The following is a 21,962-nucleotide window of genomic DNA, read 5'->3' on the forward strand; positions in this document are numbered from 1 at the left end:
TTCTATTTGTTGATCTGAGTCCTTTATTATATTGAAATGAGGAAGGGAGATTTAGAATTTTCTAGTCATAAATTAAAACTGACTTGTGATTAAAGAACTGATTAAATAACCAGTTTAAAGGTATAAAATCACCTGTGTTTATTTTCATTTAAATTTTTCCTTGTATTCTTGCCATGAAGATGTGGCCAGTTATTAAAAGAGGCGTCTAAGTGTCATGGGTATTTTGGTAACCAAAGTTTTGTTGAGTTTTTTTTTTTTTTTTTTAGGTGAAGTTAATGTTTTTTTGTTTTTGTTTTTTAACTTATCACATGAATCAGTTCTATTTTTTTTTCATGCTGGCTTACAAATAAAATTAACTGTTAACCCGTATATTTATGTATAGTTGTTCTTAATAACAAATCAACTCTTCTAGAAGCTAGAAGTTTAATTCTAATAACTTTGTTAAATGGTTTATAGATAAGGTGCACTTGAATTTTTAGTGTGATTGAAAGTACTTTTTTGCATTGATTCCTTTTGTTCACTTCTGCCTCTCTTGTCCTCAGACCCTTCCAGCTGCATTGAGAGCCCTTAAAGGAAAGGCAGCAAGACAGTGTCTCACTGATGAGCTGGGTTTGCATGTCCAGCAAAACAGGGCTATATTAGACCACCAACAGTTTGACTACATAATAAGGATGATGAACTGTACTCTACAGGTAATTTTTAGTTCTTTTAGATTATTCCTAATATTTAAGACTACTTTTTATTTTCCCAGGAGATTCTGTAATTACTGATATGTCCAGTTCTTGAGCCTTCCACAGTGAATAAGATGAAGAACCAATATCCATACCATTTTGGACAGAAACGCTTATTACTTGGCATAAACATTTTTATTTTCTCTTGAAAAATACTAGGTTATATTACTTGTTCTCTAAGGAAGCTTTCTGAAAATGAAAAGTCATCTTTAAAACATTCATTTTTATATTACTTAATGTCAGATTACTTAATAATTACTACTTAATTATTCATGCCATTGTCAGGTTTTGGTTGTGCTATTAAGGTAGAGGGTAATGAATGATGGATAATCCAAATTATAAATGAATTACTCAATAAAGTATTTGCTAAACACTACGCATATAAAGCCAAAACATACTTCCATTTGTTTTCAAAAAATATATATATTATATTACAGAAATAAACTTCCCACAAAATAGTGATACCAATTTAAGAGAAGCAAATAATCTGCTTACCCCATCCTGTCTCACTTGTTAGATAATTTATTACATTGGCATTATATTCTTTACAGGTGATACAAAAATTATTTCTCAAACTTTCTTTTTTCAAACTTTTTGAACAAGGAGAAAAATGTTATTAAATATTAAAAATTCAAAGACTATCTGTGGGAGTCTAGAGAAACTAAACAAAATGCATATTAAATTCTGTTACACTGGAAGATGAGAATTGCCAGATATAATTAATAATAAAATTTATGGATGAAAGAAGGCCTAATTAAATGGAAGATATACCATGTCCATGGATTAGAAGATAAAGATAGCAGTTCTCCCCAAAATAATCAATAGAGGCAATGCAATTTCTATCAGAATCCAAACTAGAAGATTAAAAACCTAAGAATTACCAACACATCCCTGGGGCACCTGGGTGGCTTGGTCAGTTGAGCATTCTCTTGATTTTGGCTCAGGTCATAATCCCAGAGTCGAGGGATCAAGCCCTGTGTGGGACTTCCTGCTGAGCATGGAGTCTGCTCTGTATTTTTCTCTCTCTCTCCTATCTCTCTCTTTCTCTTTCTCTTTCTCTTTCTCTTCCTCTCCCTCTCCTCCCTCTCTCTCTCTCTCTCTCTTTCTCTCTCTTTCTCTCCCTCTGCCCCTTTCTCCTGCTTGTGTGCTTTCTCTCTCTAAAAATTAAATAAATAAACTACAGTTACCAACACATTCCTAAAAACAACAGCAACTTGGGAATTGGTCCTGTCAGATCAAAAATTAGTTTAAAAGAAGACATACCAAAATAAATAAATAATTAAAATAAGACATACAAATGTACAGAAGGCACCTGAAAATGTGTTCAGCATCACTAATCATCAGGGAAATAGGAATCAAAATCACCATGAGATATCACCTCACATTTGTTAGAATGGCTATTATCAAAAAAGGTAAAAGATAACAAGTGTTGAGAGGATGTGGAGAAAAGGGAACCCTTGTGTCCTGTTGGTAAGAATGTAAATTGATACAGCTACTATTAAAAACATAAAATTAAAACTAAAACATATGATCCAACAGTCCCATTTCTGAGTATATCCAAAGGAAAACAGGATATTGAAGAAGTGTCTGTACCCACATGTTCAATGAAGCATTTTTAACAATAGCCAAGATATGAAAACAATCTAAGTGTCTATCAACAGATGAATAGAAAAAGATGTGTTATATATAAGCAATGGAATTATTCACCCATGAGAAAAAAGGAAATCCTGCCATTTGTGATAACATGGATAGACATTGAAGGCATCATGATAAGTGAAATAAGCCAGACAGACAAAAACAAATACTGCATGTTATCTCTGATAGGTAGAATCTTAAAAAAAAGTCTAACTCTTAGAAACAAAGAGTAGAAAAGTGGTTGCCAGGGCCTGAGGGGTAGGGAAAATAGAAGTTGGTAAGAGGTGCAAACTTTTAGCTATTATAAGGCCAAGGCCTCAGGATCTAATGTAAAATGTGGTGACTGTAATTGATAAAACTGTATTATATACTCAAAATTTGCTGAGAAAGTGGAACTTAAATATTTGCGCCAAACAAAAACAATGAAACAGGTAAATATGGGAGTCCTTTAATGATGTGTGTATATATCAAGTCATCATGATGTACACTTTAAATATTTTATGATTTTATTTATCAATTATACTTCAATAAAACTTAAAATAATGTTTGACTAGTTTAAGATTGTAGTAATTAAGACACTATATAGTAGTTAGATTGACCCCTAGAACAGAATGTTCATAACAGATGATAACAGATAATAAACAGAACTACACATATATGGAAATGTGACTTATGACAAAACTGGTATTTCAAGGGAGCCATTGTGGCTCAGTGGGTTAAGCATCTGACTCTTGATTTCGGCTCAAGTCATGATCTCAGGGTTGCGAGATTGAGCCCCATGTCAGGCTCTGCACTTGGCTTGGAGCCTGCTTAAGATTCTCTCTCCCTCTCCCACTGCTCCACCCCTGCTCACAAATACACTTTTACTCTCTCAAAAAAAAAAAAAAAAAAAAGGGGGGGCATTTCAGATCAGTGACAAAATGATGAAAAATTCAATAATAGTGCCGGGACAATTAGGTGAAAATGTACACAACTTCACTAATGTATGTGTACCACACTATGCACTAAAAACACTTTCACGTGGATTAAAGACTTAAATATGAAAAGCCAGGCTATCTAATTTTCCGAACAATCCTTAAAAGAGATATCCTTATGACTCTGGGGTAGGGACAGATTTGTTAAACCAGTTACAAATCATCCTGATCTTAAAATAAAAGATTGATGAATTTGACTACATTCAACTTAAGAACTTTTCTTCATCAAAAAATACCATAGAGTGAATGCATACCTCAGGGTGAGAGATGTTTGCAAAGAATATAACTGCCAACAGATTAGTGCTCAGATTATAAAAACTTCTACAAGTGGGGCACCTTGGTGGCTCAGTTGGTTGAGCATCCAACTTGATTTTGGCTCACGTCATGATCCCAGGGTCATGGGATCAAGCTCCATGTTGGGCTCCATGCGGAGCATGGAGCCTGCTTAAGATTCTCTCCCTCTCTCTGCCCCTCTCCCCTGCTCATGCTCACTCTCTCTCTAAAATAAAATAAATAAAATAAAAACTCCTACAAATCAATAAGAAAAAGACAAATTTTTAATGGACAAGAGACTTAAAAAAAGTATCTCAGAAAAAAGGAAACCCACTTGGTCAGTAGGTGTATAGAAAGATTATCTAGAAATAAAGGACATATGTCAATAATTGGAGAGTGTCAATTTAAACCATAATGCTATAGCCTTTTACATTCACGATTTTGGAATAATTAAAAAATCATATTATCAAATATTGGTGAAATTATGGAACAAACGGAAGTTTTAAACTTTGCTGGTTAGAATGTAAAATAGTATATAACTCCTTTAGAAAATTTAGTAAGATATAAGATACTAAGAAATAAGATAATTTGTCATTTATATATAAAGCTGAATATGAACATATTCTCTGACCCAGTGATTCCACTCTCAGATGAGCTCTTACCCATATACACCAAGAGGCATGCACAAAAATGTTCATAGAAGCATTGTTTGAAATAGCAGAAAACAAAGGAACTAATATGCCAACCAGCAGTAGAATGAATAAATAAATTATGGGGTTTTAAAAAAAATTTTTTTAACATTTATTTTTGAAAGACAGAGACAGAATGCAAACAGGGGTGGGGCAGGGAGGGAGGAAGACACAGAATCCAAAGCAGGCCCCAGGCTCTAAGCTGTTAGCACAGAGCCTGACACAGGACTTGAACCCATGAGCTGTGAGATCATGAGCTGAGCCAAAGTCGGACACTTAACTGACGCTTGCCAGGCGCCCCTTTTTATGTTAGAATATTTTTTAGTAGAGAAAATGAATGGTAGCTACAAGGAACAATGTGGACGAATCTTAAGATAATTTTGCACAAAAATAAAAAGGCAATTCAATTACAATATGATTCCATTAGTATAAAAGTCAAAGCATGTAATGTATTATTTAGAAATATGCAATTTAGGGATACAACATGTATATGGTAAAACTATAAAGAAAAGCAAGGCTATATATATATATATATATATATATATATATATATATATATTAAATCATTACATTGTATACTACAATTTTATTTATCCATTATACCTCGATAAAACTGGGAAAAAAGGAAATCAAGGGAATAATAAACAAAATATTGAAGAAAGTTACCTCAAAGGTTAGAGAGGAAGGGCAGATGAACATAGAGATCTTTGATGGTAAAGGTAATATTCTATTTCTTAAACCAGTTGTATGAGTGTTCATTGTGTCATTATTCTTTATAACCTTATAACTTATACACATTAATATCTTAGGGTACTGCTATTGGGCTTTTCTACAGGGCATATTTTTCTCTTCAAATCCATTTCAAAGGGTATCTTTCTCAGAAATTCTAATTTAAGGGGTGCCTGGGTGGCTCAGTCAGGTAAGCGTCCAACTTGAGCTCAAGTCATGATCTCACAGCTCGTGAGTTCGAGCCCTGCATTGGGCTCTGTGCTGACAGCTCAGATCCTGGAGCCTGCTTTGAATTCTGTGTCTCCTCCTCTCTATGTCCCTCCCCCGCTCATGTTCTCTCTCTCTCTCTCTCTCTCTCTCTCCTTCAAAAATAAAAATTTAAAAAGAGAAATTCTAATTTAAAATTTACCATCAAAATGTAATCTTATAACAAGCACTTTGTAACTTATTTAAGCAAATTGATGAGATCAGAGAGAATTTATCTTTACTGGAATACATTCTTACTTTAAAGTATAATAGACTAGCTATAATGGTTTATAATGGCAACAATTAAAAGCAACCTAGGGGTGCCTGGGTGACTCAGTCAGTTAAGCATCCGACTTCAGCTCAGGTCATGATCTCATGGTTCATGAGTTTGAGCCCCACATCAGGCTCTGTGTTAATAGCTCAGAGGCTGGAGCCTGCTTCAGATTCTGTGTCTCCCTTTCTCTGTCCCTCCCCTGCTCAAGCTCTGCCTCTCTCTGTCTCAAAACTAAATAAACATTTTTTAAAAAAGCAACCTAAATGTTTACCATTCAGATATTGATTAATTATGTACAACTATTTAGAATAGTGATCAGCTACTAAATAAAAAGAGGTAGATCTATAACATGTGCTCATATGGAAAACCTTCCATTATATATATGTTGGTAGGTGGGAAATTACATAAAGTTAATATAATTCTATTTTTGACCTAAAAGTACACACACACACACACACACACACACACACACACACACATATATATAAAGATATTTGTAGTAAGTCCTAAACAATAGTTATTTCTGGTTTATGGATTAGACAAACACAGAGACAGGCACAGTTAAATTATGTAAAACATGGCAAGCATGTATTTTATAATTTTAAAAAAGATTCTCATTTTGGTAGGAAGGAAATCATTGAACACCTTTATGAAAAGAATAAAACACAATAAAGTTGACCTAAAAAAGGCCATATCTTTTGTTACTTTGCGGCAGTTACTTTGATACTATCATTGTAGAGAACAAAGGAATTTGATTAATAGGTGAAGGTCTCTAGAAGCCCTAAAGTTAGGTAATCTTTTGATACCCTATGATTGCTGATAAAAGTACAAAAACTATTTTATAGAGCTTTTTCCCCATTTCTGTGCTGCTTATTAACTGAGGAACTAAGTTTTAAGGCTTTCTTCAACTTAATTTTAGCATATACCAATTAGGCATTTATAGAATAGCCAGGTACCCTCAGGCTATGAATATTTCCCTTTTTCATTTGAATAATCACATTTCTGGGGAGAAAAAGGCATGGGCAATTTTTTTTCCTGCTTTCAAATACACCGGGACTATGGCACTTACTATTTTATAATTCAGTATTTCATGAATACATAAAAATAGATCCTGTCCTTATTCCAGCACACGCTGTTGTTTAACATTATATAGAGGCTCTTCTCAGATATAAATGAGCTCACATGTGACAGTCTTATTTTAATGGGTTATTTATTACTAACTTGGGATTTATTAGTATTTATATTCTTGTTACAACAATGTTACTTGTGGGGATTTAACATGACATTCTGAACATTTTTGACAAAAGCGTAGAATTTCAAGGCAGAGGGGCCAGACATCTGTGTCGGTATTTTAAGAAAGAATCCTTAACTAAATGAACTAATTTTTAGCTAGCAATGCAAAAGCTTTAAATTTTTGCTTTTCGTGATTTTGAAGTTATTCTGTCTTTCCCCTTCCTCAAGGGAAAATTAAGTGGAACATGAGTACTGCAGGGGATTATTTTATTTATTAGGTTCTTTCAATGCCAAGGAAATTTTTTAAAGGAAAAGTTCATAAAGGTTATAGATTATTTCTATTTATCATCTCATTTCAAATAACTAATTGTATTTTGGGTTTTTTTAATAACTAAGATTACTATAAATCTCTCCAAAACTGTCATGACCTTAACTCTTCATTTTAGCAGATACATGATTAAAACTTTATATGTGTCAAGATCATAGCTAAAATTTTTTAACAATAAGTTATAATTTAAAAGCCCAGTGAGGGGAGTACCTAGGTGGCTCAGTTGGTTGAGCGTCCAACTTCAGCTTAGGTCATGATCTCACAGTTCATGAGTTCAAGCCCCACGTCAGGCTCTGTCCTGATGGCTCAGAGCCTGGAGCCTGCTTTGGATTCTGTGTCTCCCTCTCTCACTGCCCCTCCCTCGCTCATATTCTGTCTCTCTCTCTCAAAAATAAATAAGCATTAAAAAAAAATTTTTTTTAAATAAAAGCCCAGTGAGGTCCTCCATTTTCAATATCAAACAGCTGCATGCTACGAGGAGCCCTCCCACTAATATAGTAGAAATAGATCTTAGAAAATTGTAAAAAAAAAAAATTTTAAATACCCATGTGATTTTGGTACATTGTTTTTTCTAAGAAGAAAAGGAAAATTTCAATAGGCCCTTCTTCTGTTTTCAAAAAAAGGACAAATAGGGAAAACTAAATTTGTGAGCACAATTAAGCATTGGCCTCCATAAGGAGGGTTGTTTGAACCTGAGAGTTTTGCATTAGGCTAGGACACTAAAAGAGGAATAATCCCTATTCAGTAACATGCCCCTCACCCTCACCTCCGGAAGAATCCATTGTAAATCCTTTCTGGAATAATGCAGCCCCAGTTTAGGCAATCAGGATATCCATAGGTTAAATTCAATAAAATATGAACTCACCATTTAAAAATGACCAAATACCAAGGAAATGAGCCAGTATGAATTAGTGTCAACAAAACAACCAACAGCAGATTTATATGCTCAAATACTATATTTTGAATTAACCACTTCGAATATATAAGTAAAATATTTAAAGAAAAGACTGAGTACAAATAAGCCAATAATTAGAGAAACAAAAATGGCCAGGTGAATTTATATAATTACCAAAAGTAAAAATTCAGAGGATGTGGAATATTCAATATTGTTAAGATGTCTGTTCTCAGCAAATCCATCTACAGGTTGAATGCCATCCCAATAAAAATTGCAACACTTTTCTCTAGAGAATCACAGTGGACTCTAAAATTTATATGGAAATGCAGAGAACTTAGAATGGCCAAAGCAATCTTGAAAAAGAGCAGCATTGGATGACTTATACTACCTGATCTCAAGACATATTATCAACGCACCATAATCAAGACAGTATGGTACTGACCTAAGCATCAACAAATAGATCAGTGGAAAAGAGTACCCAGAAACAGACTTACATTTATGGGATTTTTAATGAAAACACCAAAGTGATCCAATAGGGAGAAGAAATTTTTTCCCACAAATAGTATTGGAATAACTGCATATTCATATGGAAAAAAACTGAATCTTAACTTCTACCTCACATCAAACACAAGGATAACTTTGAGGTAGAGCATAGACCCAAACATCAACTAAGAAACCATAAAGCTTTTAGGGGGAAAACATGGAACAGTTTCCTAACTTGGGAGTGGGCAACAGTTTCTTATCACAGAAAATGATAACCAAAAAGGAAAAAAAATTATCATTATACTTTATTAAAATTAAAACTTATGCTCATCAAAACACACCATTGTGAAAATGAATAGGAAAAATTGGGAAAAAATATTCCCAAAATATATATGTGGTAAAGAACTGGTATCATGTTTATATAAAGAACTCCTACAACTTAAGAAGAAGCCAAACCAACCAATTTTTAAAAATGAGCAATTTGAACAGATACTTTACAAAATGATATGTGTGTGAATGGTCAATAACCACATGAAGGTCTCAATATCTTTAGTCATTAGAGAAATGCAAATTAAAACCACTATGAGATAGTACTATATAACCCACCTATATGCTAAAATTAGAAAGACTAATGATGCCAAATGTTGACAATGTTGTAAAATAACGAGAATTATACTTTATTGTTGAGAATGTAAACTAGTCTAATCAATTCAGAAAAAAAGTCCAAGAGATTCTTATGAAACTAAACATATACCTATCCTATGACCCAACAATTTCATAATAATTAATGTCTGCTGTTTACTTTGAAAAGCACTAAAACTAATATGGATTAATGGGTAGTTAGATGGATAAATAATAAAGCAAGCCTAGTAAAGTGTTCATGATACAATCTGGGGGGAAATATGTAGGTATTCAGTATAAAATTATTTCAACTTTGATATTTTTTGGTATAGAAGAGTAAAGAAATAAGTACATATGCACAAAAACTCAATGGATAGGTCAAACATCAGACTAGACACAGTGAAAGAGAGAATTATAATGAACTGGAATACACATGTGAAGCAATTGCACATAGTAGAGCAGAGAGAAATAGGAAATGGAAAAAGTGCAGAAGAAAATACAGGCAGGAGATAGTAAGGTCGTCTCATACAATACTGTTCAAAGTGGTAGTCTGTGACAAGATAAGAAACTTGTGCCAAAATGCAAATCAGTGATCTTCATTGACAAAGTCTTACTATGAAAAAAGTAAGCTACTAAACATTGGGCTTAGTGTGACTTCATCGGGCAGTGGTCAGTATCCCCTAAAGTAACCAAGAATCCTGCCTTATTAAAGAGGAGAGGCTTCAAAGTCTAAGTCTCAGATTTTGTTAACGCTGAGAATTCCAGACACCAAGAAAATGTTTTCATAAAATTTCTTTGGTTGCTGAGTAGATTCTTATATTGGGTTTCTTTGACTGAGGACTCAGAATAATAATAGGAAACCACATACAGGTTTTAAAGTATGAGAAACTTTCACATCAGATTGATTTAATCTAGATTTTTTTTTTAAGGTAGTTGACATCTATATTGGTTTGGAGGCAGGGGAGAGGGGGTGGGGCGGGTGCTCAGGAGCTCGTGGAGAAGTGTGCCCGTGTCCTCTTCACCATCACAGGCTTCTGGCTGTGCAGGATGGCACTGGCTCTGCGAATGGCATCCATGCGGAGATCTGGGTAGTACTTGTTCTTGTGGATCATGTGCCTGATGCTGCTTAGGATGGCCAGAGCATTCTTGTTGATGGTAATCCGTACACAGGAGGTGGCGGGTTTTCACTGGCCTGATCTCCACTTTATGACCACCACTATACCTTTGCCTTTGGCCACCAACTCCGTGCCCACACTCTTGTAGCGAATCAGTCAATTTTAGCAGAAGGAGTTGTAAGCCTTCAGGTTACTGGGCTCTGTGCTGTATGTCTGCTTGTTCCTTTTGATCAGGAAGCTGGAGCAGTTCCCCACCACCATCCATTGTAGGTGGCAGACATGGCAGCAGCTCCTCTCATTACTGCAGCCAGAGGAGGAAAGGGCTATCTAGAAATTTTTAAGGACACTCATATACTGCTCCTATGTATGAATATCAAATTTGGACATTTTGTTAAGTGCTGTAGTCTGAATGTGTTCTCCCAGATTCCTATGGTGGAAACTTAACCTCTGAGGTGATAGTGTTAGGGGATGGGGTTTTGGGGAGGTGGTTAATCTCATGAGTGAGATTAATACCCTTATTAAAAAAGAGCCAACAGGGCTCCCTTAGCCCTTTTCACCAAATAAGGATATAGGAATTCTACAACCCCAAAGAAAGCCCTCGGCTGATCGTGCTGGCACCCTGATCTTGGACTTCCAACCTCCTGAACTGGGAGAACTGAATTTCTGTTGTTTATAACCTCTTAGTCTGTGGTATTTTGTTGCAACACCCAGAACAGACTAACATATGAAGAATTTATTAATCAGTAGAATCCCTCTTCCTTAATCAGGGTGTATTTTTTACTTTTTTCCTCTCCTCTTCCATTTACTGATTTCTACTCTATAGTAGTCTCTGTACTAGATACTGAGGTACACTTCATATGGAGGTGATTAAGATAAAGTCCTGGTTCTTAAGGAGTTCACAATCTAGAAGGAAAACCTCACAGGTAAATATATAATACAATGGGATATGCGCTGATGAAAAAGTGAAAAAGTACTATGAACGCTATTATGAGATTACTGGATTTTGAGTGGGAAGAACGTGGTCACAGAAGGCATTTTTCAGACAAGGATTGAAAGGGAGAATATTCCAGATAGAGGAAGTTGCTAGTAGAAAAAAAAGTATAGAAGGACCTATGTTTTTGAAAATTGAAAAATATTTCTACGCTGCCAAATGTAGGGTAGAAAGATGGTAGATGAGAAAAGTAGATAGGGTAACATTTGGTTAAAGTGAACTGATTGAATACGTACATTTAGCCTCAGCTACTACCCAAAACCCCAGTAAAACAAAAGTAAAGGATTTTTTTTTTAATGCAGAAACCCACAGGCAAAACAGGAGAGGAGACAAGAACAACAGCACTTTGGAAATTGGAAAATTGTTGGGTTAATGACTTTATTTAGCAGACTCAAGACAGCCTTTTCCTAACTGACAGTTGTAAAAGCCTTGAAGCAGCCGAATTTGCAGAACTGCAAAAGGCTCGGGGATTGGGGACATCTAGTAATCTCTGGACACAGGAAGCTAAGGTGGGACTGAAACATTAAAAAGAGAATTGATTGAAAGTCTTCTTAAGGAGTGCCTGGGTGGCTCAGTTGGTAGAGCATCCTACTCTTGTGATTTTGGCTAAGGTCATTATCTCAGAGTCATAGGTTAGAGCCCTGTGGCAGGCCCTGAACTGAGCGTGGAGCTTGCCTGGGATTCTCTCTCTCCCTCTCGCTGCCCCTCCCCTCCTTGTGCACACACACTCTCTCAAAATAAATAAACATTTCAAAAGAAACTCCTTAAGTTACAGTTGGATTGCTACAATCCCTATCAAAATAACACCAGCATTCTTCACAGAGCTAGAACAAACAATCCCAAAATTTGTATGGAACCAGAAAAGACCTCAAATAGCCAAAGCAATCCTGAAAAAGAAGACCAAAGCTGTAGGCATCATAATTCCAGACCTTCAAGCTGCATTACAAAGCTGTCATCATCAAGACAGTATGGTACTGGCACAAAAACAGACACATAGATCAATGGAACAGAATAGAGAACCCAGAAATGGACCCACAAACGTATGGCCAACTAATCTTTGACAAAGCAAGAAAGAATATCCAATGGAAAAAAAGACAGTCTCTTCAGCAAATGGTATTGAGAAAACTGGACAGTGACATGCAGAAGAATGAACCTGGACCACTTTCTTACACCATACACAAAAATAAACTCAAAATGGATGAAAGACCTAAACATAAGACAGGAAGCCATCAGTGGCATCTGGGTGGCTCTGTTGGTTGAGCGTCGGACTTCAGCTCTGGTCATGATCTCACAGTTTGTGACCCGCGTTGGGCTCTGTGCTGACAGCTGAGAGCCTGGAGCCTGCTTCAGATTCTGTGTCTCCCTCTCTCTCTGCTCCTCCCCTGCTCATACTCTCTCTTTCAAAAATAAATAAAGATTAAAATTTTTTTTTAAAAAAAAGAGAGGAAGCCATCAAAATCCTAAAGGAGAAAACAGGCAACAACCTCTTTGACCTCACCCGCAGCAACTTCTTACTTGACATGTCTCTGGAGGCAAGGGAAACAAAAGCAAAAATTAACTATTGGGACCTCATCAAGGTAAAAAAAAAAAAAAAAAAAACCTTCTCTACAGCAAAGGAAGCAATCAGCAAAACTAAAAGGCAACTGATGGAATAAGAGAAGATATTTGCAAATGACATATCAGATAAAGGATTAGTATCCAAAATCTATAAAGAACTTACCAAACTCAACACCCAAAAAACAATCCAGTGAAGAAATGGGCAAAACACATAAATAGACACTTTTCCAAAGAAGACATCCAGATGGCTAGCAGACACATGAAAACATGCTCAATATCACTCATCATCAGAGAAATACAAATCAAAACCACAATGAGCTACCACCTCATACCTGTCAGAATGGCTAAAATTAACAACTCAGGCAACAACAGATCTTGGCAAGGATGCGGAGAGAGAGGAATCATTTTGCACTGCTGGTGGGAATGCAAACTGGTCCAGCCACTCTGGAAAACTGTATGGAGGTTCCTCAAAAAATTGAAAATAGAACTACCCTATAACCCAGCAATTACACTCGTAGGTATTTATCCAAAGGATACAGGAGTACTGATTCAGAGGGACCCATGTACCCCAATGTTTATAGCAGCACCATCAACAAGAGCCAAAGTATGGAAAGAGCCCAAATGTCCATCGACAGAAGAATGGATAAAGAAGATGTGGTATAGGGGCGCCTGGGTGGCTCAGTCGGTTAAGTGTCTGACTTCAGCTCAGGTCATGATCTCACGGTTTGTGAGTTTGAGCCCCACATCGGGCTCTGTGCTGACAGCTCAAAGCCTGGAGCCTGCTAGGGATTCTGTGTCTCCCTCTCTCTCTGCCCCTACCTCCCTTGTGCTCTGTCTCTGTCTCTCTCTCTCTCAATAATAAATAAACATTAAAGAAATTTTTTTAAAAAGATGTGGTGTATATATATTTGATGGAGTATTAGTTGGCAATTAAAAAGAATGAAATCTTGCCATTTGCAACAATGTAGATGGAACCAGAGTGTATTATGCTAAGTGAAATAAGTCAGTCAGAGAAAGACAAATACCATATGATTTCACTCATCTGTGGAATTTAAGATACAAAACAGATGAACATAAGGGAAGGGAAGCAAAAATAATATAAAAATGGAGAGGGAGACAAACCATAAGAAACTTAAAGACACAGAACAAATGGTTGCTGGAGGGGTGTTGATTTGGGGGGATGGGTTAAATGGGCAAGGGGCATTAAGGAGGACACTCGTTGGGATGAGCACTGGGTGTTATAAGTGATGAGTCACTGAATTCTATTCCTGAAATCATTATTAAACCGTATGTTAAGTAACTTGGATTAAAAAAAAAGAAGATACAGTTGGATTCCCCTCCCAGATCATGTTTCAGTTCTGTGTAAACAGCCAGCTGCCTCTCCTTTACCCTGGTAGAAGATTACGGGTTTGTTTGTTTGTTTGTGTATTTGTTTTTAAGAGAAAGGACATCACTAGCCTGGGAGACATAGGTCTAGCTGAGGGAAATTCTGTTTTGCTGCAAACAAGGGAGTTAAGTGAATGACAGATATTGAGAATACCAGTTTAGCTCCCAGAACTCTGGCAATCTGCCCTCAAGTCAGGAAATTGGAAAACAGTTCTTTGAGAAATGTGACCAGCCAGAGAGAAAAAGATTTTACTAAAGATACTAAGATTAGAAGTTTCTCAACCAAAGAGCTTAACCGGGTCATGCTATAATGAAGCTTTCGGTCAACAAGCTTCACCATGTACACATTCTTTTTATTTTGTCATTCTTTACTTTGTGTGCAGCATGACCTAAGCAAGAGGGACCATTAAACAAAGTCAGTTCCTACTCCCCACCATTGTTTCCCAACTCTGCTTTCACTGCCCGCTCCTCCTTGTGAGAGAACCATCTAGTCAGCATTCCTAATTGCCCTGTCCTTTTCCTTCTTGGGGATGGGTATCACTGATGGCCTCAGACAACCTCAGCTTTCTTTTGGCTCTGAAACTGAGTTAGCCACAGTCACTACCACTCTCTGGAAATAGGCCCAAAGAAATTAAACAGTTTTCCCAAATCACAGAGCTCATAAATTGAGGAGGTGAGTTCTGAATCTAAATTTTGTTTTTTGTTTTTTATTTTTATTCATGCTGTGCCTTTAACTTACTGATGCTGTGTTCTTCAAAACACATTAAGTGGCAATAGGTGCTCTACAGCTAAATTTAAGTTTAGATCAGAAGCCTGTATTCTGGAAACTTGTGGATCTTTATTTTCATTTTTTTAAGTAACAACTACTATTGAAAAACTTCAACCTCAACTGAATAAAAACAGACCTTGTTTATGTTGTTCATTATTGTACAGCCAATATCCAGAACATCACCTGGTGCATAGAAAGTATTTATATGTGTTTGAATATGTAAATGATTATATAATTGTGTTTTTCCAAGTACAATTTTTTAATAAAGATAATTACAAAAGATGGAAAAATCAGCTCAGAAAGTGCAATTACTTCTTTAATCAGTTTTTTTGACATAACTTACATCAGTTTTAAATACTATCACATAAAGTATGGTGAAGAAAAGAAATTTTGCTTCACAATTAGAAACAATAAAACTTGCCAAGAGAAACAAAAGCCATTTTGAAAATAAATACAGTCCATGCCAAAGTAGCATAAAATGAAGCCAGAAGTCTTCAAAAGGAATAAATTTTTCTTCCCAATATTTTCTCACACTTTTATGGTTTCTGAGATTGGTGAAAGTTCAAGGGTTGAGATTCAAGGGTTGCTGAGCTATTCTGATTTAGCACCTTTGGTATCTGTTCTTTTCACTATTGTCCTTGGATTGAAATAAGATTCCATTTTTCCAAGTTACTAAGGAAGTAACTTGGTTGTTAACAATTTTGAGTTTCAGATTTAGGAGACAATTCATTGAGAATTTATTCTTTTTTTTTTTTTTAAGTTTATTTTATCTATTTTGAGAGAGAAGCAGTGAGCATGAGCAGGACAGAGAGAGAGGGAGAGAGACAATCCCAAGCAGGCTCCACACTGTCAGCCTGATATGGGCTCCATCTCACAAACCATGAGATCATGACCTGAGCTGAAATCGGGAGTCAGATGCTTAACTGACTGAGCCACTCATGCACCCAAGAAGTTAATTATTCTAACAGTTGTAAGGTTTAGGCCAAATCTTTGGCTACCACTACTCAACCAAGATCATTGATGAGAACTTATTGATAAATATAGTGGAAACTTTTCAGTTCTTACTTCACACTTGGTAGCATTTCATGATGCTCTTGGTAGCATTTCATGATGCTCTTTACAAAACCTTCCTCCCTTATCTTTGATGACAATATTTCCCCTGGCTTTCTACTTCTTTTGAATTTTTCAGTCATTTTGATACAGCTTTTCTTCCTTCAACCTTGCAAATGATGATGTTTATTTGCATCTTTAGGTTCATTTCTAGGTTTTCTACTAGTCTGAGATTCTCAGAGCCAATCTTACTCCTCCCTGTTACCATCTTTTACTTATGCCATCCAAATTTGTATCTCAAGTCCAAATCTGCCTCTTCAGTTTCAAAGCTGAATATCCTGCTAGTTACTGTCCATCTGTGCTTGAATGTCCCAAAGCTATTTATAGATGTTGTGTTCCAAACTGGAATAATAATCTTTTATCCCCATTTTGAGACCCCAAAAACTCTTCTGTTGAGTTTCCTACCTCAACAAATGACACCAATAAACCAAAAACGTGGAATTAGTCTTTCTCTTAGCCTTATCTTCCTATCTGATCAGCCACTGAGTCCTAGAAATTTACTTCCTAAATCTCTCTCAACTCCATTCACTTTTCTCTCTCCTTAAATTCCAATATTCTGACTTAAGTCACCAACATTTTTTACCTCTGTTACTGCACTGACCTAACTGGTCTCCCTCCCTCCATTCTGTCCCACCCCCCTACCATATCTATTTCCTTGCTTTACCAATGTGATATTTCTATAATACAAGTTGGATCTTATCACTTCCTAACTTAAAATCCTTCCCCTTTGCCTTCAGAGTAAAGTCTAATCATATCTTGGCCCCTGCCTGCCTCTGTAGCTGTATCTTTCACTGCTGTCAGTCTTGTGGCCTTTGCACATCTTATTGCCTTAGTTCAGAACACTGTTTCTTTCTAATCACTACTCCCTCATTCATCCCTTTCACCTACTAAACTCCTGCTCATCCTTTAATCTCAGTGTAGATGTCACTTCCTACTGGAAGCCTTCCTCAACCCATTAATTATGGATTGGTAGCTACTTTTGTGTGCTTCCACTATATGTCATACTGACCACATCCTGTCCAACATGACCCTGCAATAGTGCTTATTACAAATAATGAAACTACCTGTTTTGACTTATCTGTATTTTCTGTTATGTCTGACATGAAGTAGTTTCTCAATAAAAATCTGATAAATGACTAAATGAATAATTAAATGTAATGTAAGTAGCTACTTATGTCAGCTAGTGTGAGTTTGAGTTTTATACAGTTTCCATCCCTACACAGGTTTGTAGCTTTTACCCTTTTTTGGTTATACAGTAGGTTTCCCCTTACCTGCAGTTTCACTTTCCCATTTCAGTTACCAGTGGTCAGCCATCATTAGAAAGAGATGATCCTCCTTTTGACTATTCGTAGATAGGTCAGTAGGTTAACAGTAGCCTAACACTGTGTCACAATACCTGTGTCATTCACCCCAATTTGTCTCCTCACATAGGCATTTTATTATCTTATATCATCACAAGAAGAAGAATGAGTACAATACAATATTTTGAGAAAGGGAGAGACCACATTAACATAATTTTTATTACAGTATATTGTTATAGTTATTTTAAATTATTAGTTATTGTTGTTAATCTCTAACAGTGCCTAACTTATAAATTAAACTATTCATCAATATGTATGTATAAGGAAAAAAACATAGCATATATAAGGTTCGGTATTATCTACAGTTTCAGGCATTCATTGGGGGCCTTGGAACATATTCCCTGTGGATAAGAGGGGGACCACTGGTAATCTAATCCCCAAACGAAACCAGCCTCTGTTCAATTTTATGTCTCATGTACAGGAATATCTTGGTAAGGGAATATAGATGGATAGTTCAATACTTCATGACCTCTGCTTGAAAGTAAAACTTAAAGTTCACATACAGGTGGTCAGTACTGTTCCAGTAGACAGTACTGTGACTGACATATTTATAGCTCACATGTTCATACCTGGTACATTAGAATCAGGATGAAATTTAAAATTTGTATTTTTTAAAGTTCCACAGGTAAATTTGATGGGTAGCTAGAGTTGAAAAATTAATGTCCTATTATTTAGTGTAGTCATTTCTAAAACTTTTTTTAAAGTTGTTTAAATGTACATTTCTGGGTTCCATCATCAGAGATTCTGATCTGGTAAGTCTGAAAAGGGGTAGAGGTATCATTTAAAACTTAACAGTGAAATAGATTGCTTTATAGATATATATTCCCCATTGCTAGAGTATTTCACCAAATACTCTTTAGTCATTTTCAGGAAAGTTGACAGAAGGATTCCTACATTGTCAGAAGGGTTGGACTAGATTCCCCCAAGGTTCCTCTGACCACTGAATTCCATGATCTTAGGATCCTTTGCTTGCTTGCTTGCTTTCTAACTATATTTATTTATTTTGAGAGAGAGAGAGAGACAGAGAGAGAGAGAGACAGAGAGAGAGAGAATCCCAAGCAGGCTTCACACCATCAGGTGGAGCCTGATGAGGGGCTCAAACCCATGAACCATGAGAACGTGATCTGAACCAAAATCAAGAGTTGGTCACTTAACCAACTGTGCCACCCAGACACCCCTAGTTTATTTATTTTTATCACCATTATGCTCCTAGATTAAAGGAGAAAAATTATGATTAATCAGTGCAGAAAAGACATTTGGTAAATCCAATGTGTGTTTGTTTAAAAGTTCTTAGGAAACCGTTATACACAATGGAGTACTATGTGGCAATGAGAAAGAATGAAATATGGCCTTTCTTAGCAATGTGGATGGAACTGGAGAGTGTTATGCTAAGTGAAACAAGACATACAGAGAAAGACAGATAACCATATGTTTTCACTCTTATGTGGATCCTGAGAAACTTAACAGAAGTCCATGGGGGAGGGGGAGGAAAAAAAAAGGTTAGAGAGGGAGGGAGTCAAAGCATAAGAGACTCTTAAAAACTGAGAACAAACTGAGGGTTGATGGGGGGGTGATGGGTATTGAGGAGGGCACCTTTTGGGATGAGCACTGGGTGTTGTGTGGAAACCAATTTGACAATAAATTTCATATTTAAAAAAAAAGAAAAAAAAAGAGAAAAGCTTTCATACTTGGCAAAACTACATAACAAAGACCTACAACAAACCGGATACTTAATGAAGAAACTTCATATGTGTTCCTCTAAGATTGGAGCAAGATAAAGACACTGTCAACAATGTTGTCAAATCATTATGTTGTATACCTTACACTAAGACAATGTTATATGTCACTTACATCTCAATTAAAAAATATAAGCAGGGGAGGACAGAAAATGAGATCATAGAGTTAGAAAAGAAAGAGAAAGCTGTCATTTTCAGATGATATGATCCTCTGCCTAGAAAAGGTGCCACATTGAACAATTATTTTATTTTAACTAATGAAATGATTTAGTGAGGTTGCTGAATGTAAGATCAATCTAAAAAAATCAATAGCATTTCTTTTGACCAGTAAAAACCAACTAAAAAGTTAAAAATGTTTTAAATACTCCCTCCATTTCCCCTTCCTTCCTCCAGTGTCCACCATTAGGCAGTCTCATACAAGGCAGTAATGGCAGCTAGGCAGAAGCTGAGTCCCATACTTACAAACATGGGATCTCAGTGAAATGGTGTTGGTGGCCCAGTGGATTCAGAATACTGTTCACATTTAGAAGACTGAGCAGTAAGTAACTATATTGAAGATAATGGTAGCCAGGTTTTTCACTGGTAGAGAAGGTGCAAATAAAAGAAAGCTAGAATGAATGTTATGGTTTTGAATAAACTAGAGCTAATAATAAGAACTCATGATTTTCAACATACATTTGATACTGAAATAAATATAAGTGGAAATGTATGTATATGTCTGTGTATATATGTGGGGCAGGGGGGAATGGGAGTGGTTCATAGCTTTGTTCATTGAGAGGGCCTGGCATAGAGACACTCCAGTAACAGTGAGTACACCTAATATACAGATCTTGGTTTCTAAATACCAATCTCCACTGAAAGAAAGAAACGACTCCTTGAAGAAATGGCTAGGGCCAGGAATAGGGCAAAGAAAACATAAGAAAGGCTTTGGAGTTATCTTCACATTCCACAAGATACAGAAGTACTCGAAGAATGAATGAACTCTAATTGGATTTTTGTTTGATTGTGGTAAAATATACATAATATAAAATTTACCATTTTGAGCATTCTTAAATGTACAGGTCAATGGCCTTAAATATATTCACATTGTTATGCAGACATTTCCACCATTCACCTGAAGAACTTTTTCCATCTCTCAGACTAAGACTATACCAATTAAATATTAACTCTCATTTCTCCTCTCCAGCTCCAGGCAACCTCCATTCTATTTTTTGTCTTGATGAATTTGACTACTCTAAGTGGAATCATGCTGTATTTGTCCTTCTGAGATGGGCTTATTTCATTTAGTATAATGTTCTCAGTGTTTTATCTGCTGTTGTATCAGCAGAATTTTCTTCCTCTTTAAGGCTTAATAATATTCTATTGTATGTATACACCACGTTTTGCTTATCCATTCATCCATCAGTGAACACCTTAAAAGGTTGTTTCTACCTTTTAGTGTTATTAATAATCCTGCAGTGAACAAAGGTATACAAATATGTCTTCAAGTCTCTGCTTTCAGTTCTTTTGAGTGTGTACCCAGAAGTGGAATTGGTGGGTCATGTGGTAATTCTATTTTTAATTTGGGGGGAACTGCCATACTGTTTTCAACAGCAACTGTACCATTTTACATTCCCACCAGCAATACAAAAGGGTTCCAGTCTCTCCACATCCTCTCCAGTACTTGTTATTTTTTATCCTTTTGGCAATAGCCATCCTAAGGGTGTGAGGTGGTACCTCACTGTGGTTTTGATTTCCATTTACCTAATGATGGTGGTGGTGTTGAGCATCTTTTCATGTGTTTATTGGCCATGTGTATATCTTTTTTGAGGAGATGTCTCTGTAAGTCCTTCGGCCATTTTTAAATCAGTCTAGTTGGAATTTTTGAGGAACTTGACAATACTCTAAAATTTATTTGGAAGAACACGAAGAGCAAAGAAGAGGGAAATTCCCTATCAGATACCAATACAAACTTTGAAATCATGATAATAAAACTAGTGGCATCAAGTAGACTAATAAACCAGTAAAATAGAGTGCATAGAGACGTACTAGTCTTAATGGGAACTTAATAGGTGTCACAAATCAGTGGAGAAAGAACTTATTTAGTAAATGCTGTTGGGAGGAGTGGATCACTGTATGAGGAGATATAAAGCATTCCTAGAGAGCAACAATTACAAAGATGTTCTTCAGATGTTTACATCTCTGTGTAATGAAAGAACTCCAAAGTTAGTAGAAAAAATGAAGATGAATATCTTTGTGAACTAAAGAGCAGGGAAGAAATTCTTAAAATGTAAAACATGAATGCAATGATATAAAGTAAACATAAATATAAACAATACAAAACCAGATTGATTTCTTAAGTTATTAAAACTTTTTAATCCATAAAGGACAACATGAGTGAAGTTAATATACAGATGTTAATTAACAGGCCAGAAATCATATTTGTTTCACCATCTAAAATCCACAAGGAAATAATATTTGGAATATAAAAAAGACTTCCTTATATCATTGAGTTAAACAGCACCCCCAATGAAAATTGAAAAAAGATATGAACAAGCTCTTTATAAAAGAACTTGAAACAAAGCTATAATGTTATGTAAATTAAAATAATAACTCTTTATATTCTTAAGACTTAGAAAAATTAGAAGAATAATGCAAAGTGTTGGTAAGGATGTGGCAATACAGGAATCTTCATGCACAGCTGGTGAAGAACACAGGTAGGTAGAGTTATTTTGGAGAGCAATCAGGTGGTACTTAGTTAAAGGGAGACTATGTATATACCCTCCAACCCAGCAATAGTCCTTGATAGATGATTGATGGAGAGGGAGAAGAAGGAAGAGGGATATT

The 21,962-nt window shown here is 35.9% G+C and overlaps 1 protein-coding gene across 4 annotated transcripts in view; it reads left to right on the plus strand.

Moving 5' to 3' along the window:
* SBF2 (SET binding factor 2) overlaps positions 1-21,962 on the plus strand; it is a 490,796-nt gene that overhangs the window by 307,657 nt on the left and 161,177 nt on the right. For all 4 annotated transcript variants that reach the window (XM_060605981.3, XM_078433202.2, XM_060605979.3 and 1 more), the window contains exon 16: positions 543-692. In XM_060605981.3, coding sequence (XP_060461964.2) covers positions 543-692 — 150 coding nt within the window. The remainder of the gene's footprint in view (positions 1-542; positions 693-21,962) is intronic.

This window comes from Panthera onca, chromosome D1 (genome assembly GCF_046562875.1).
Source record: "Panthera onca isolate mPanOnc1 chromosome D1, mPanOnc1 haplotype 2, whole genome shotgun sequence".
In the NCBI taxonomy this organism is placed as follows: domain Eukaryota; kingdom Metazoa; phylum Chordata; class Mammalia; order Carnivora; family Felidae; genus Panthera; species Panthera onca.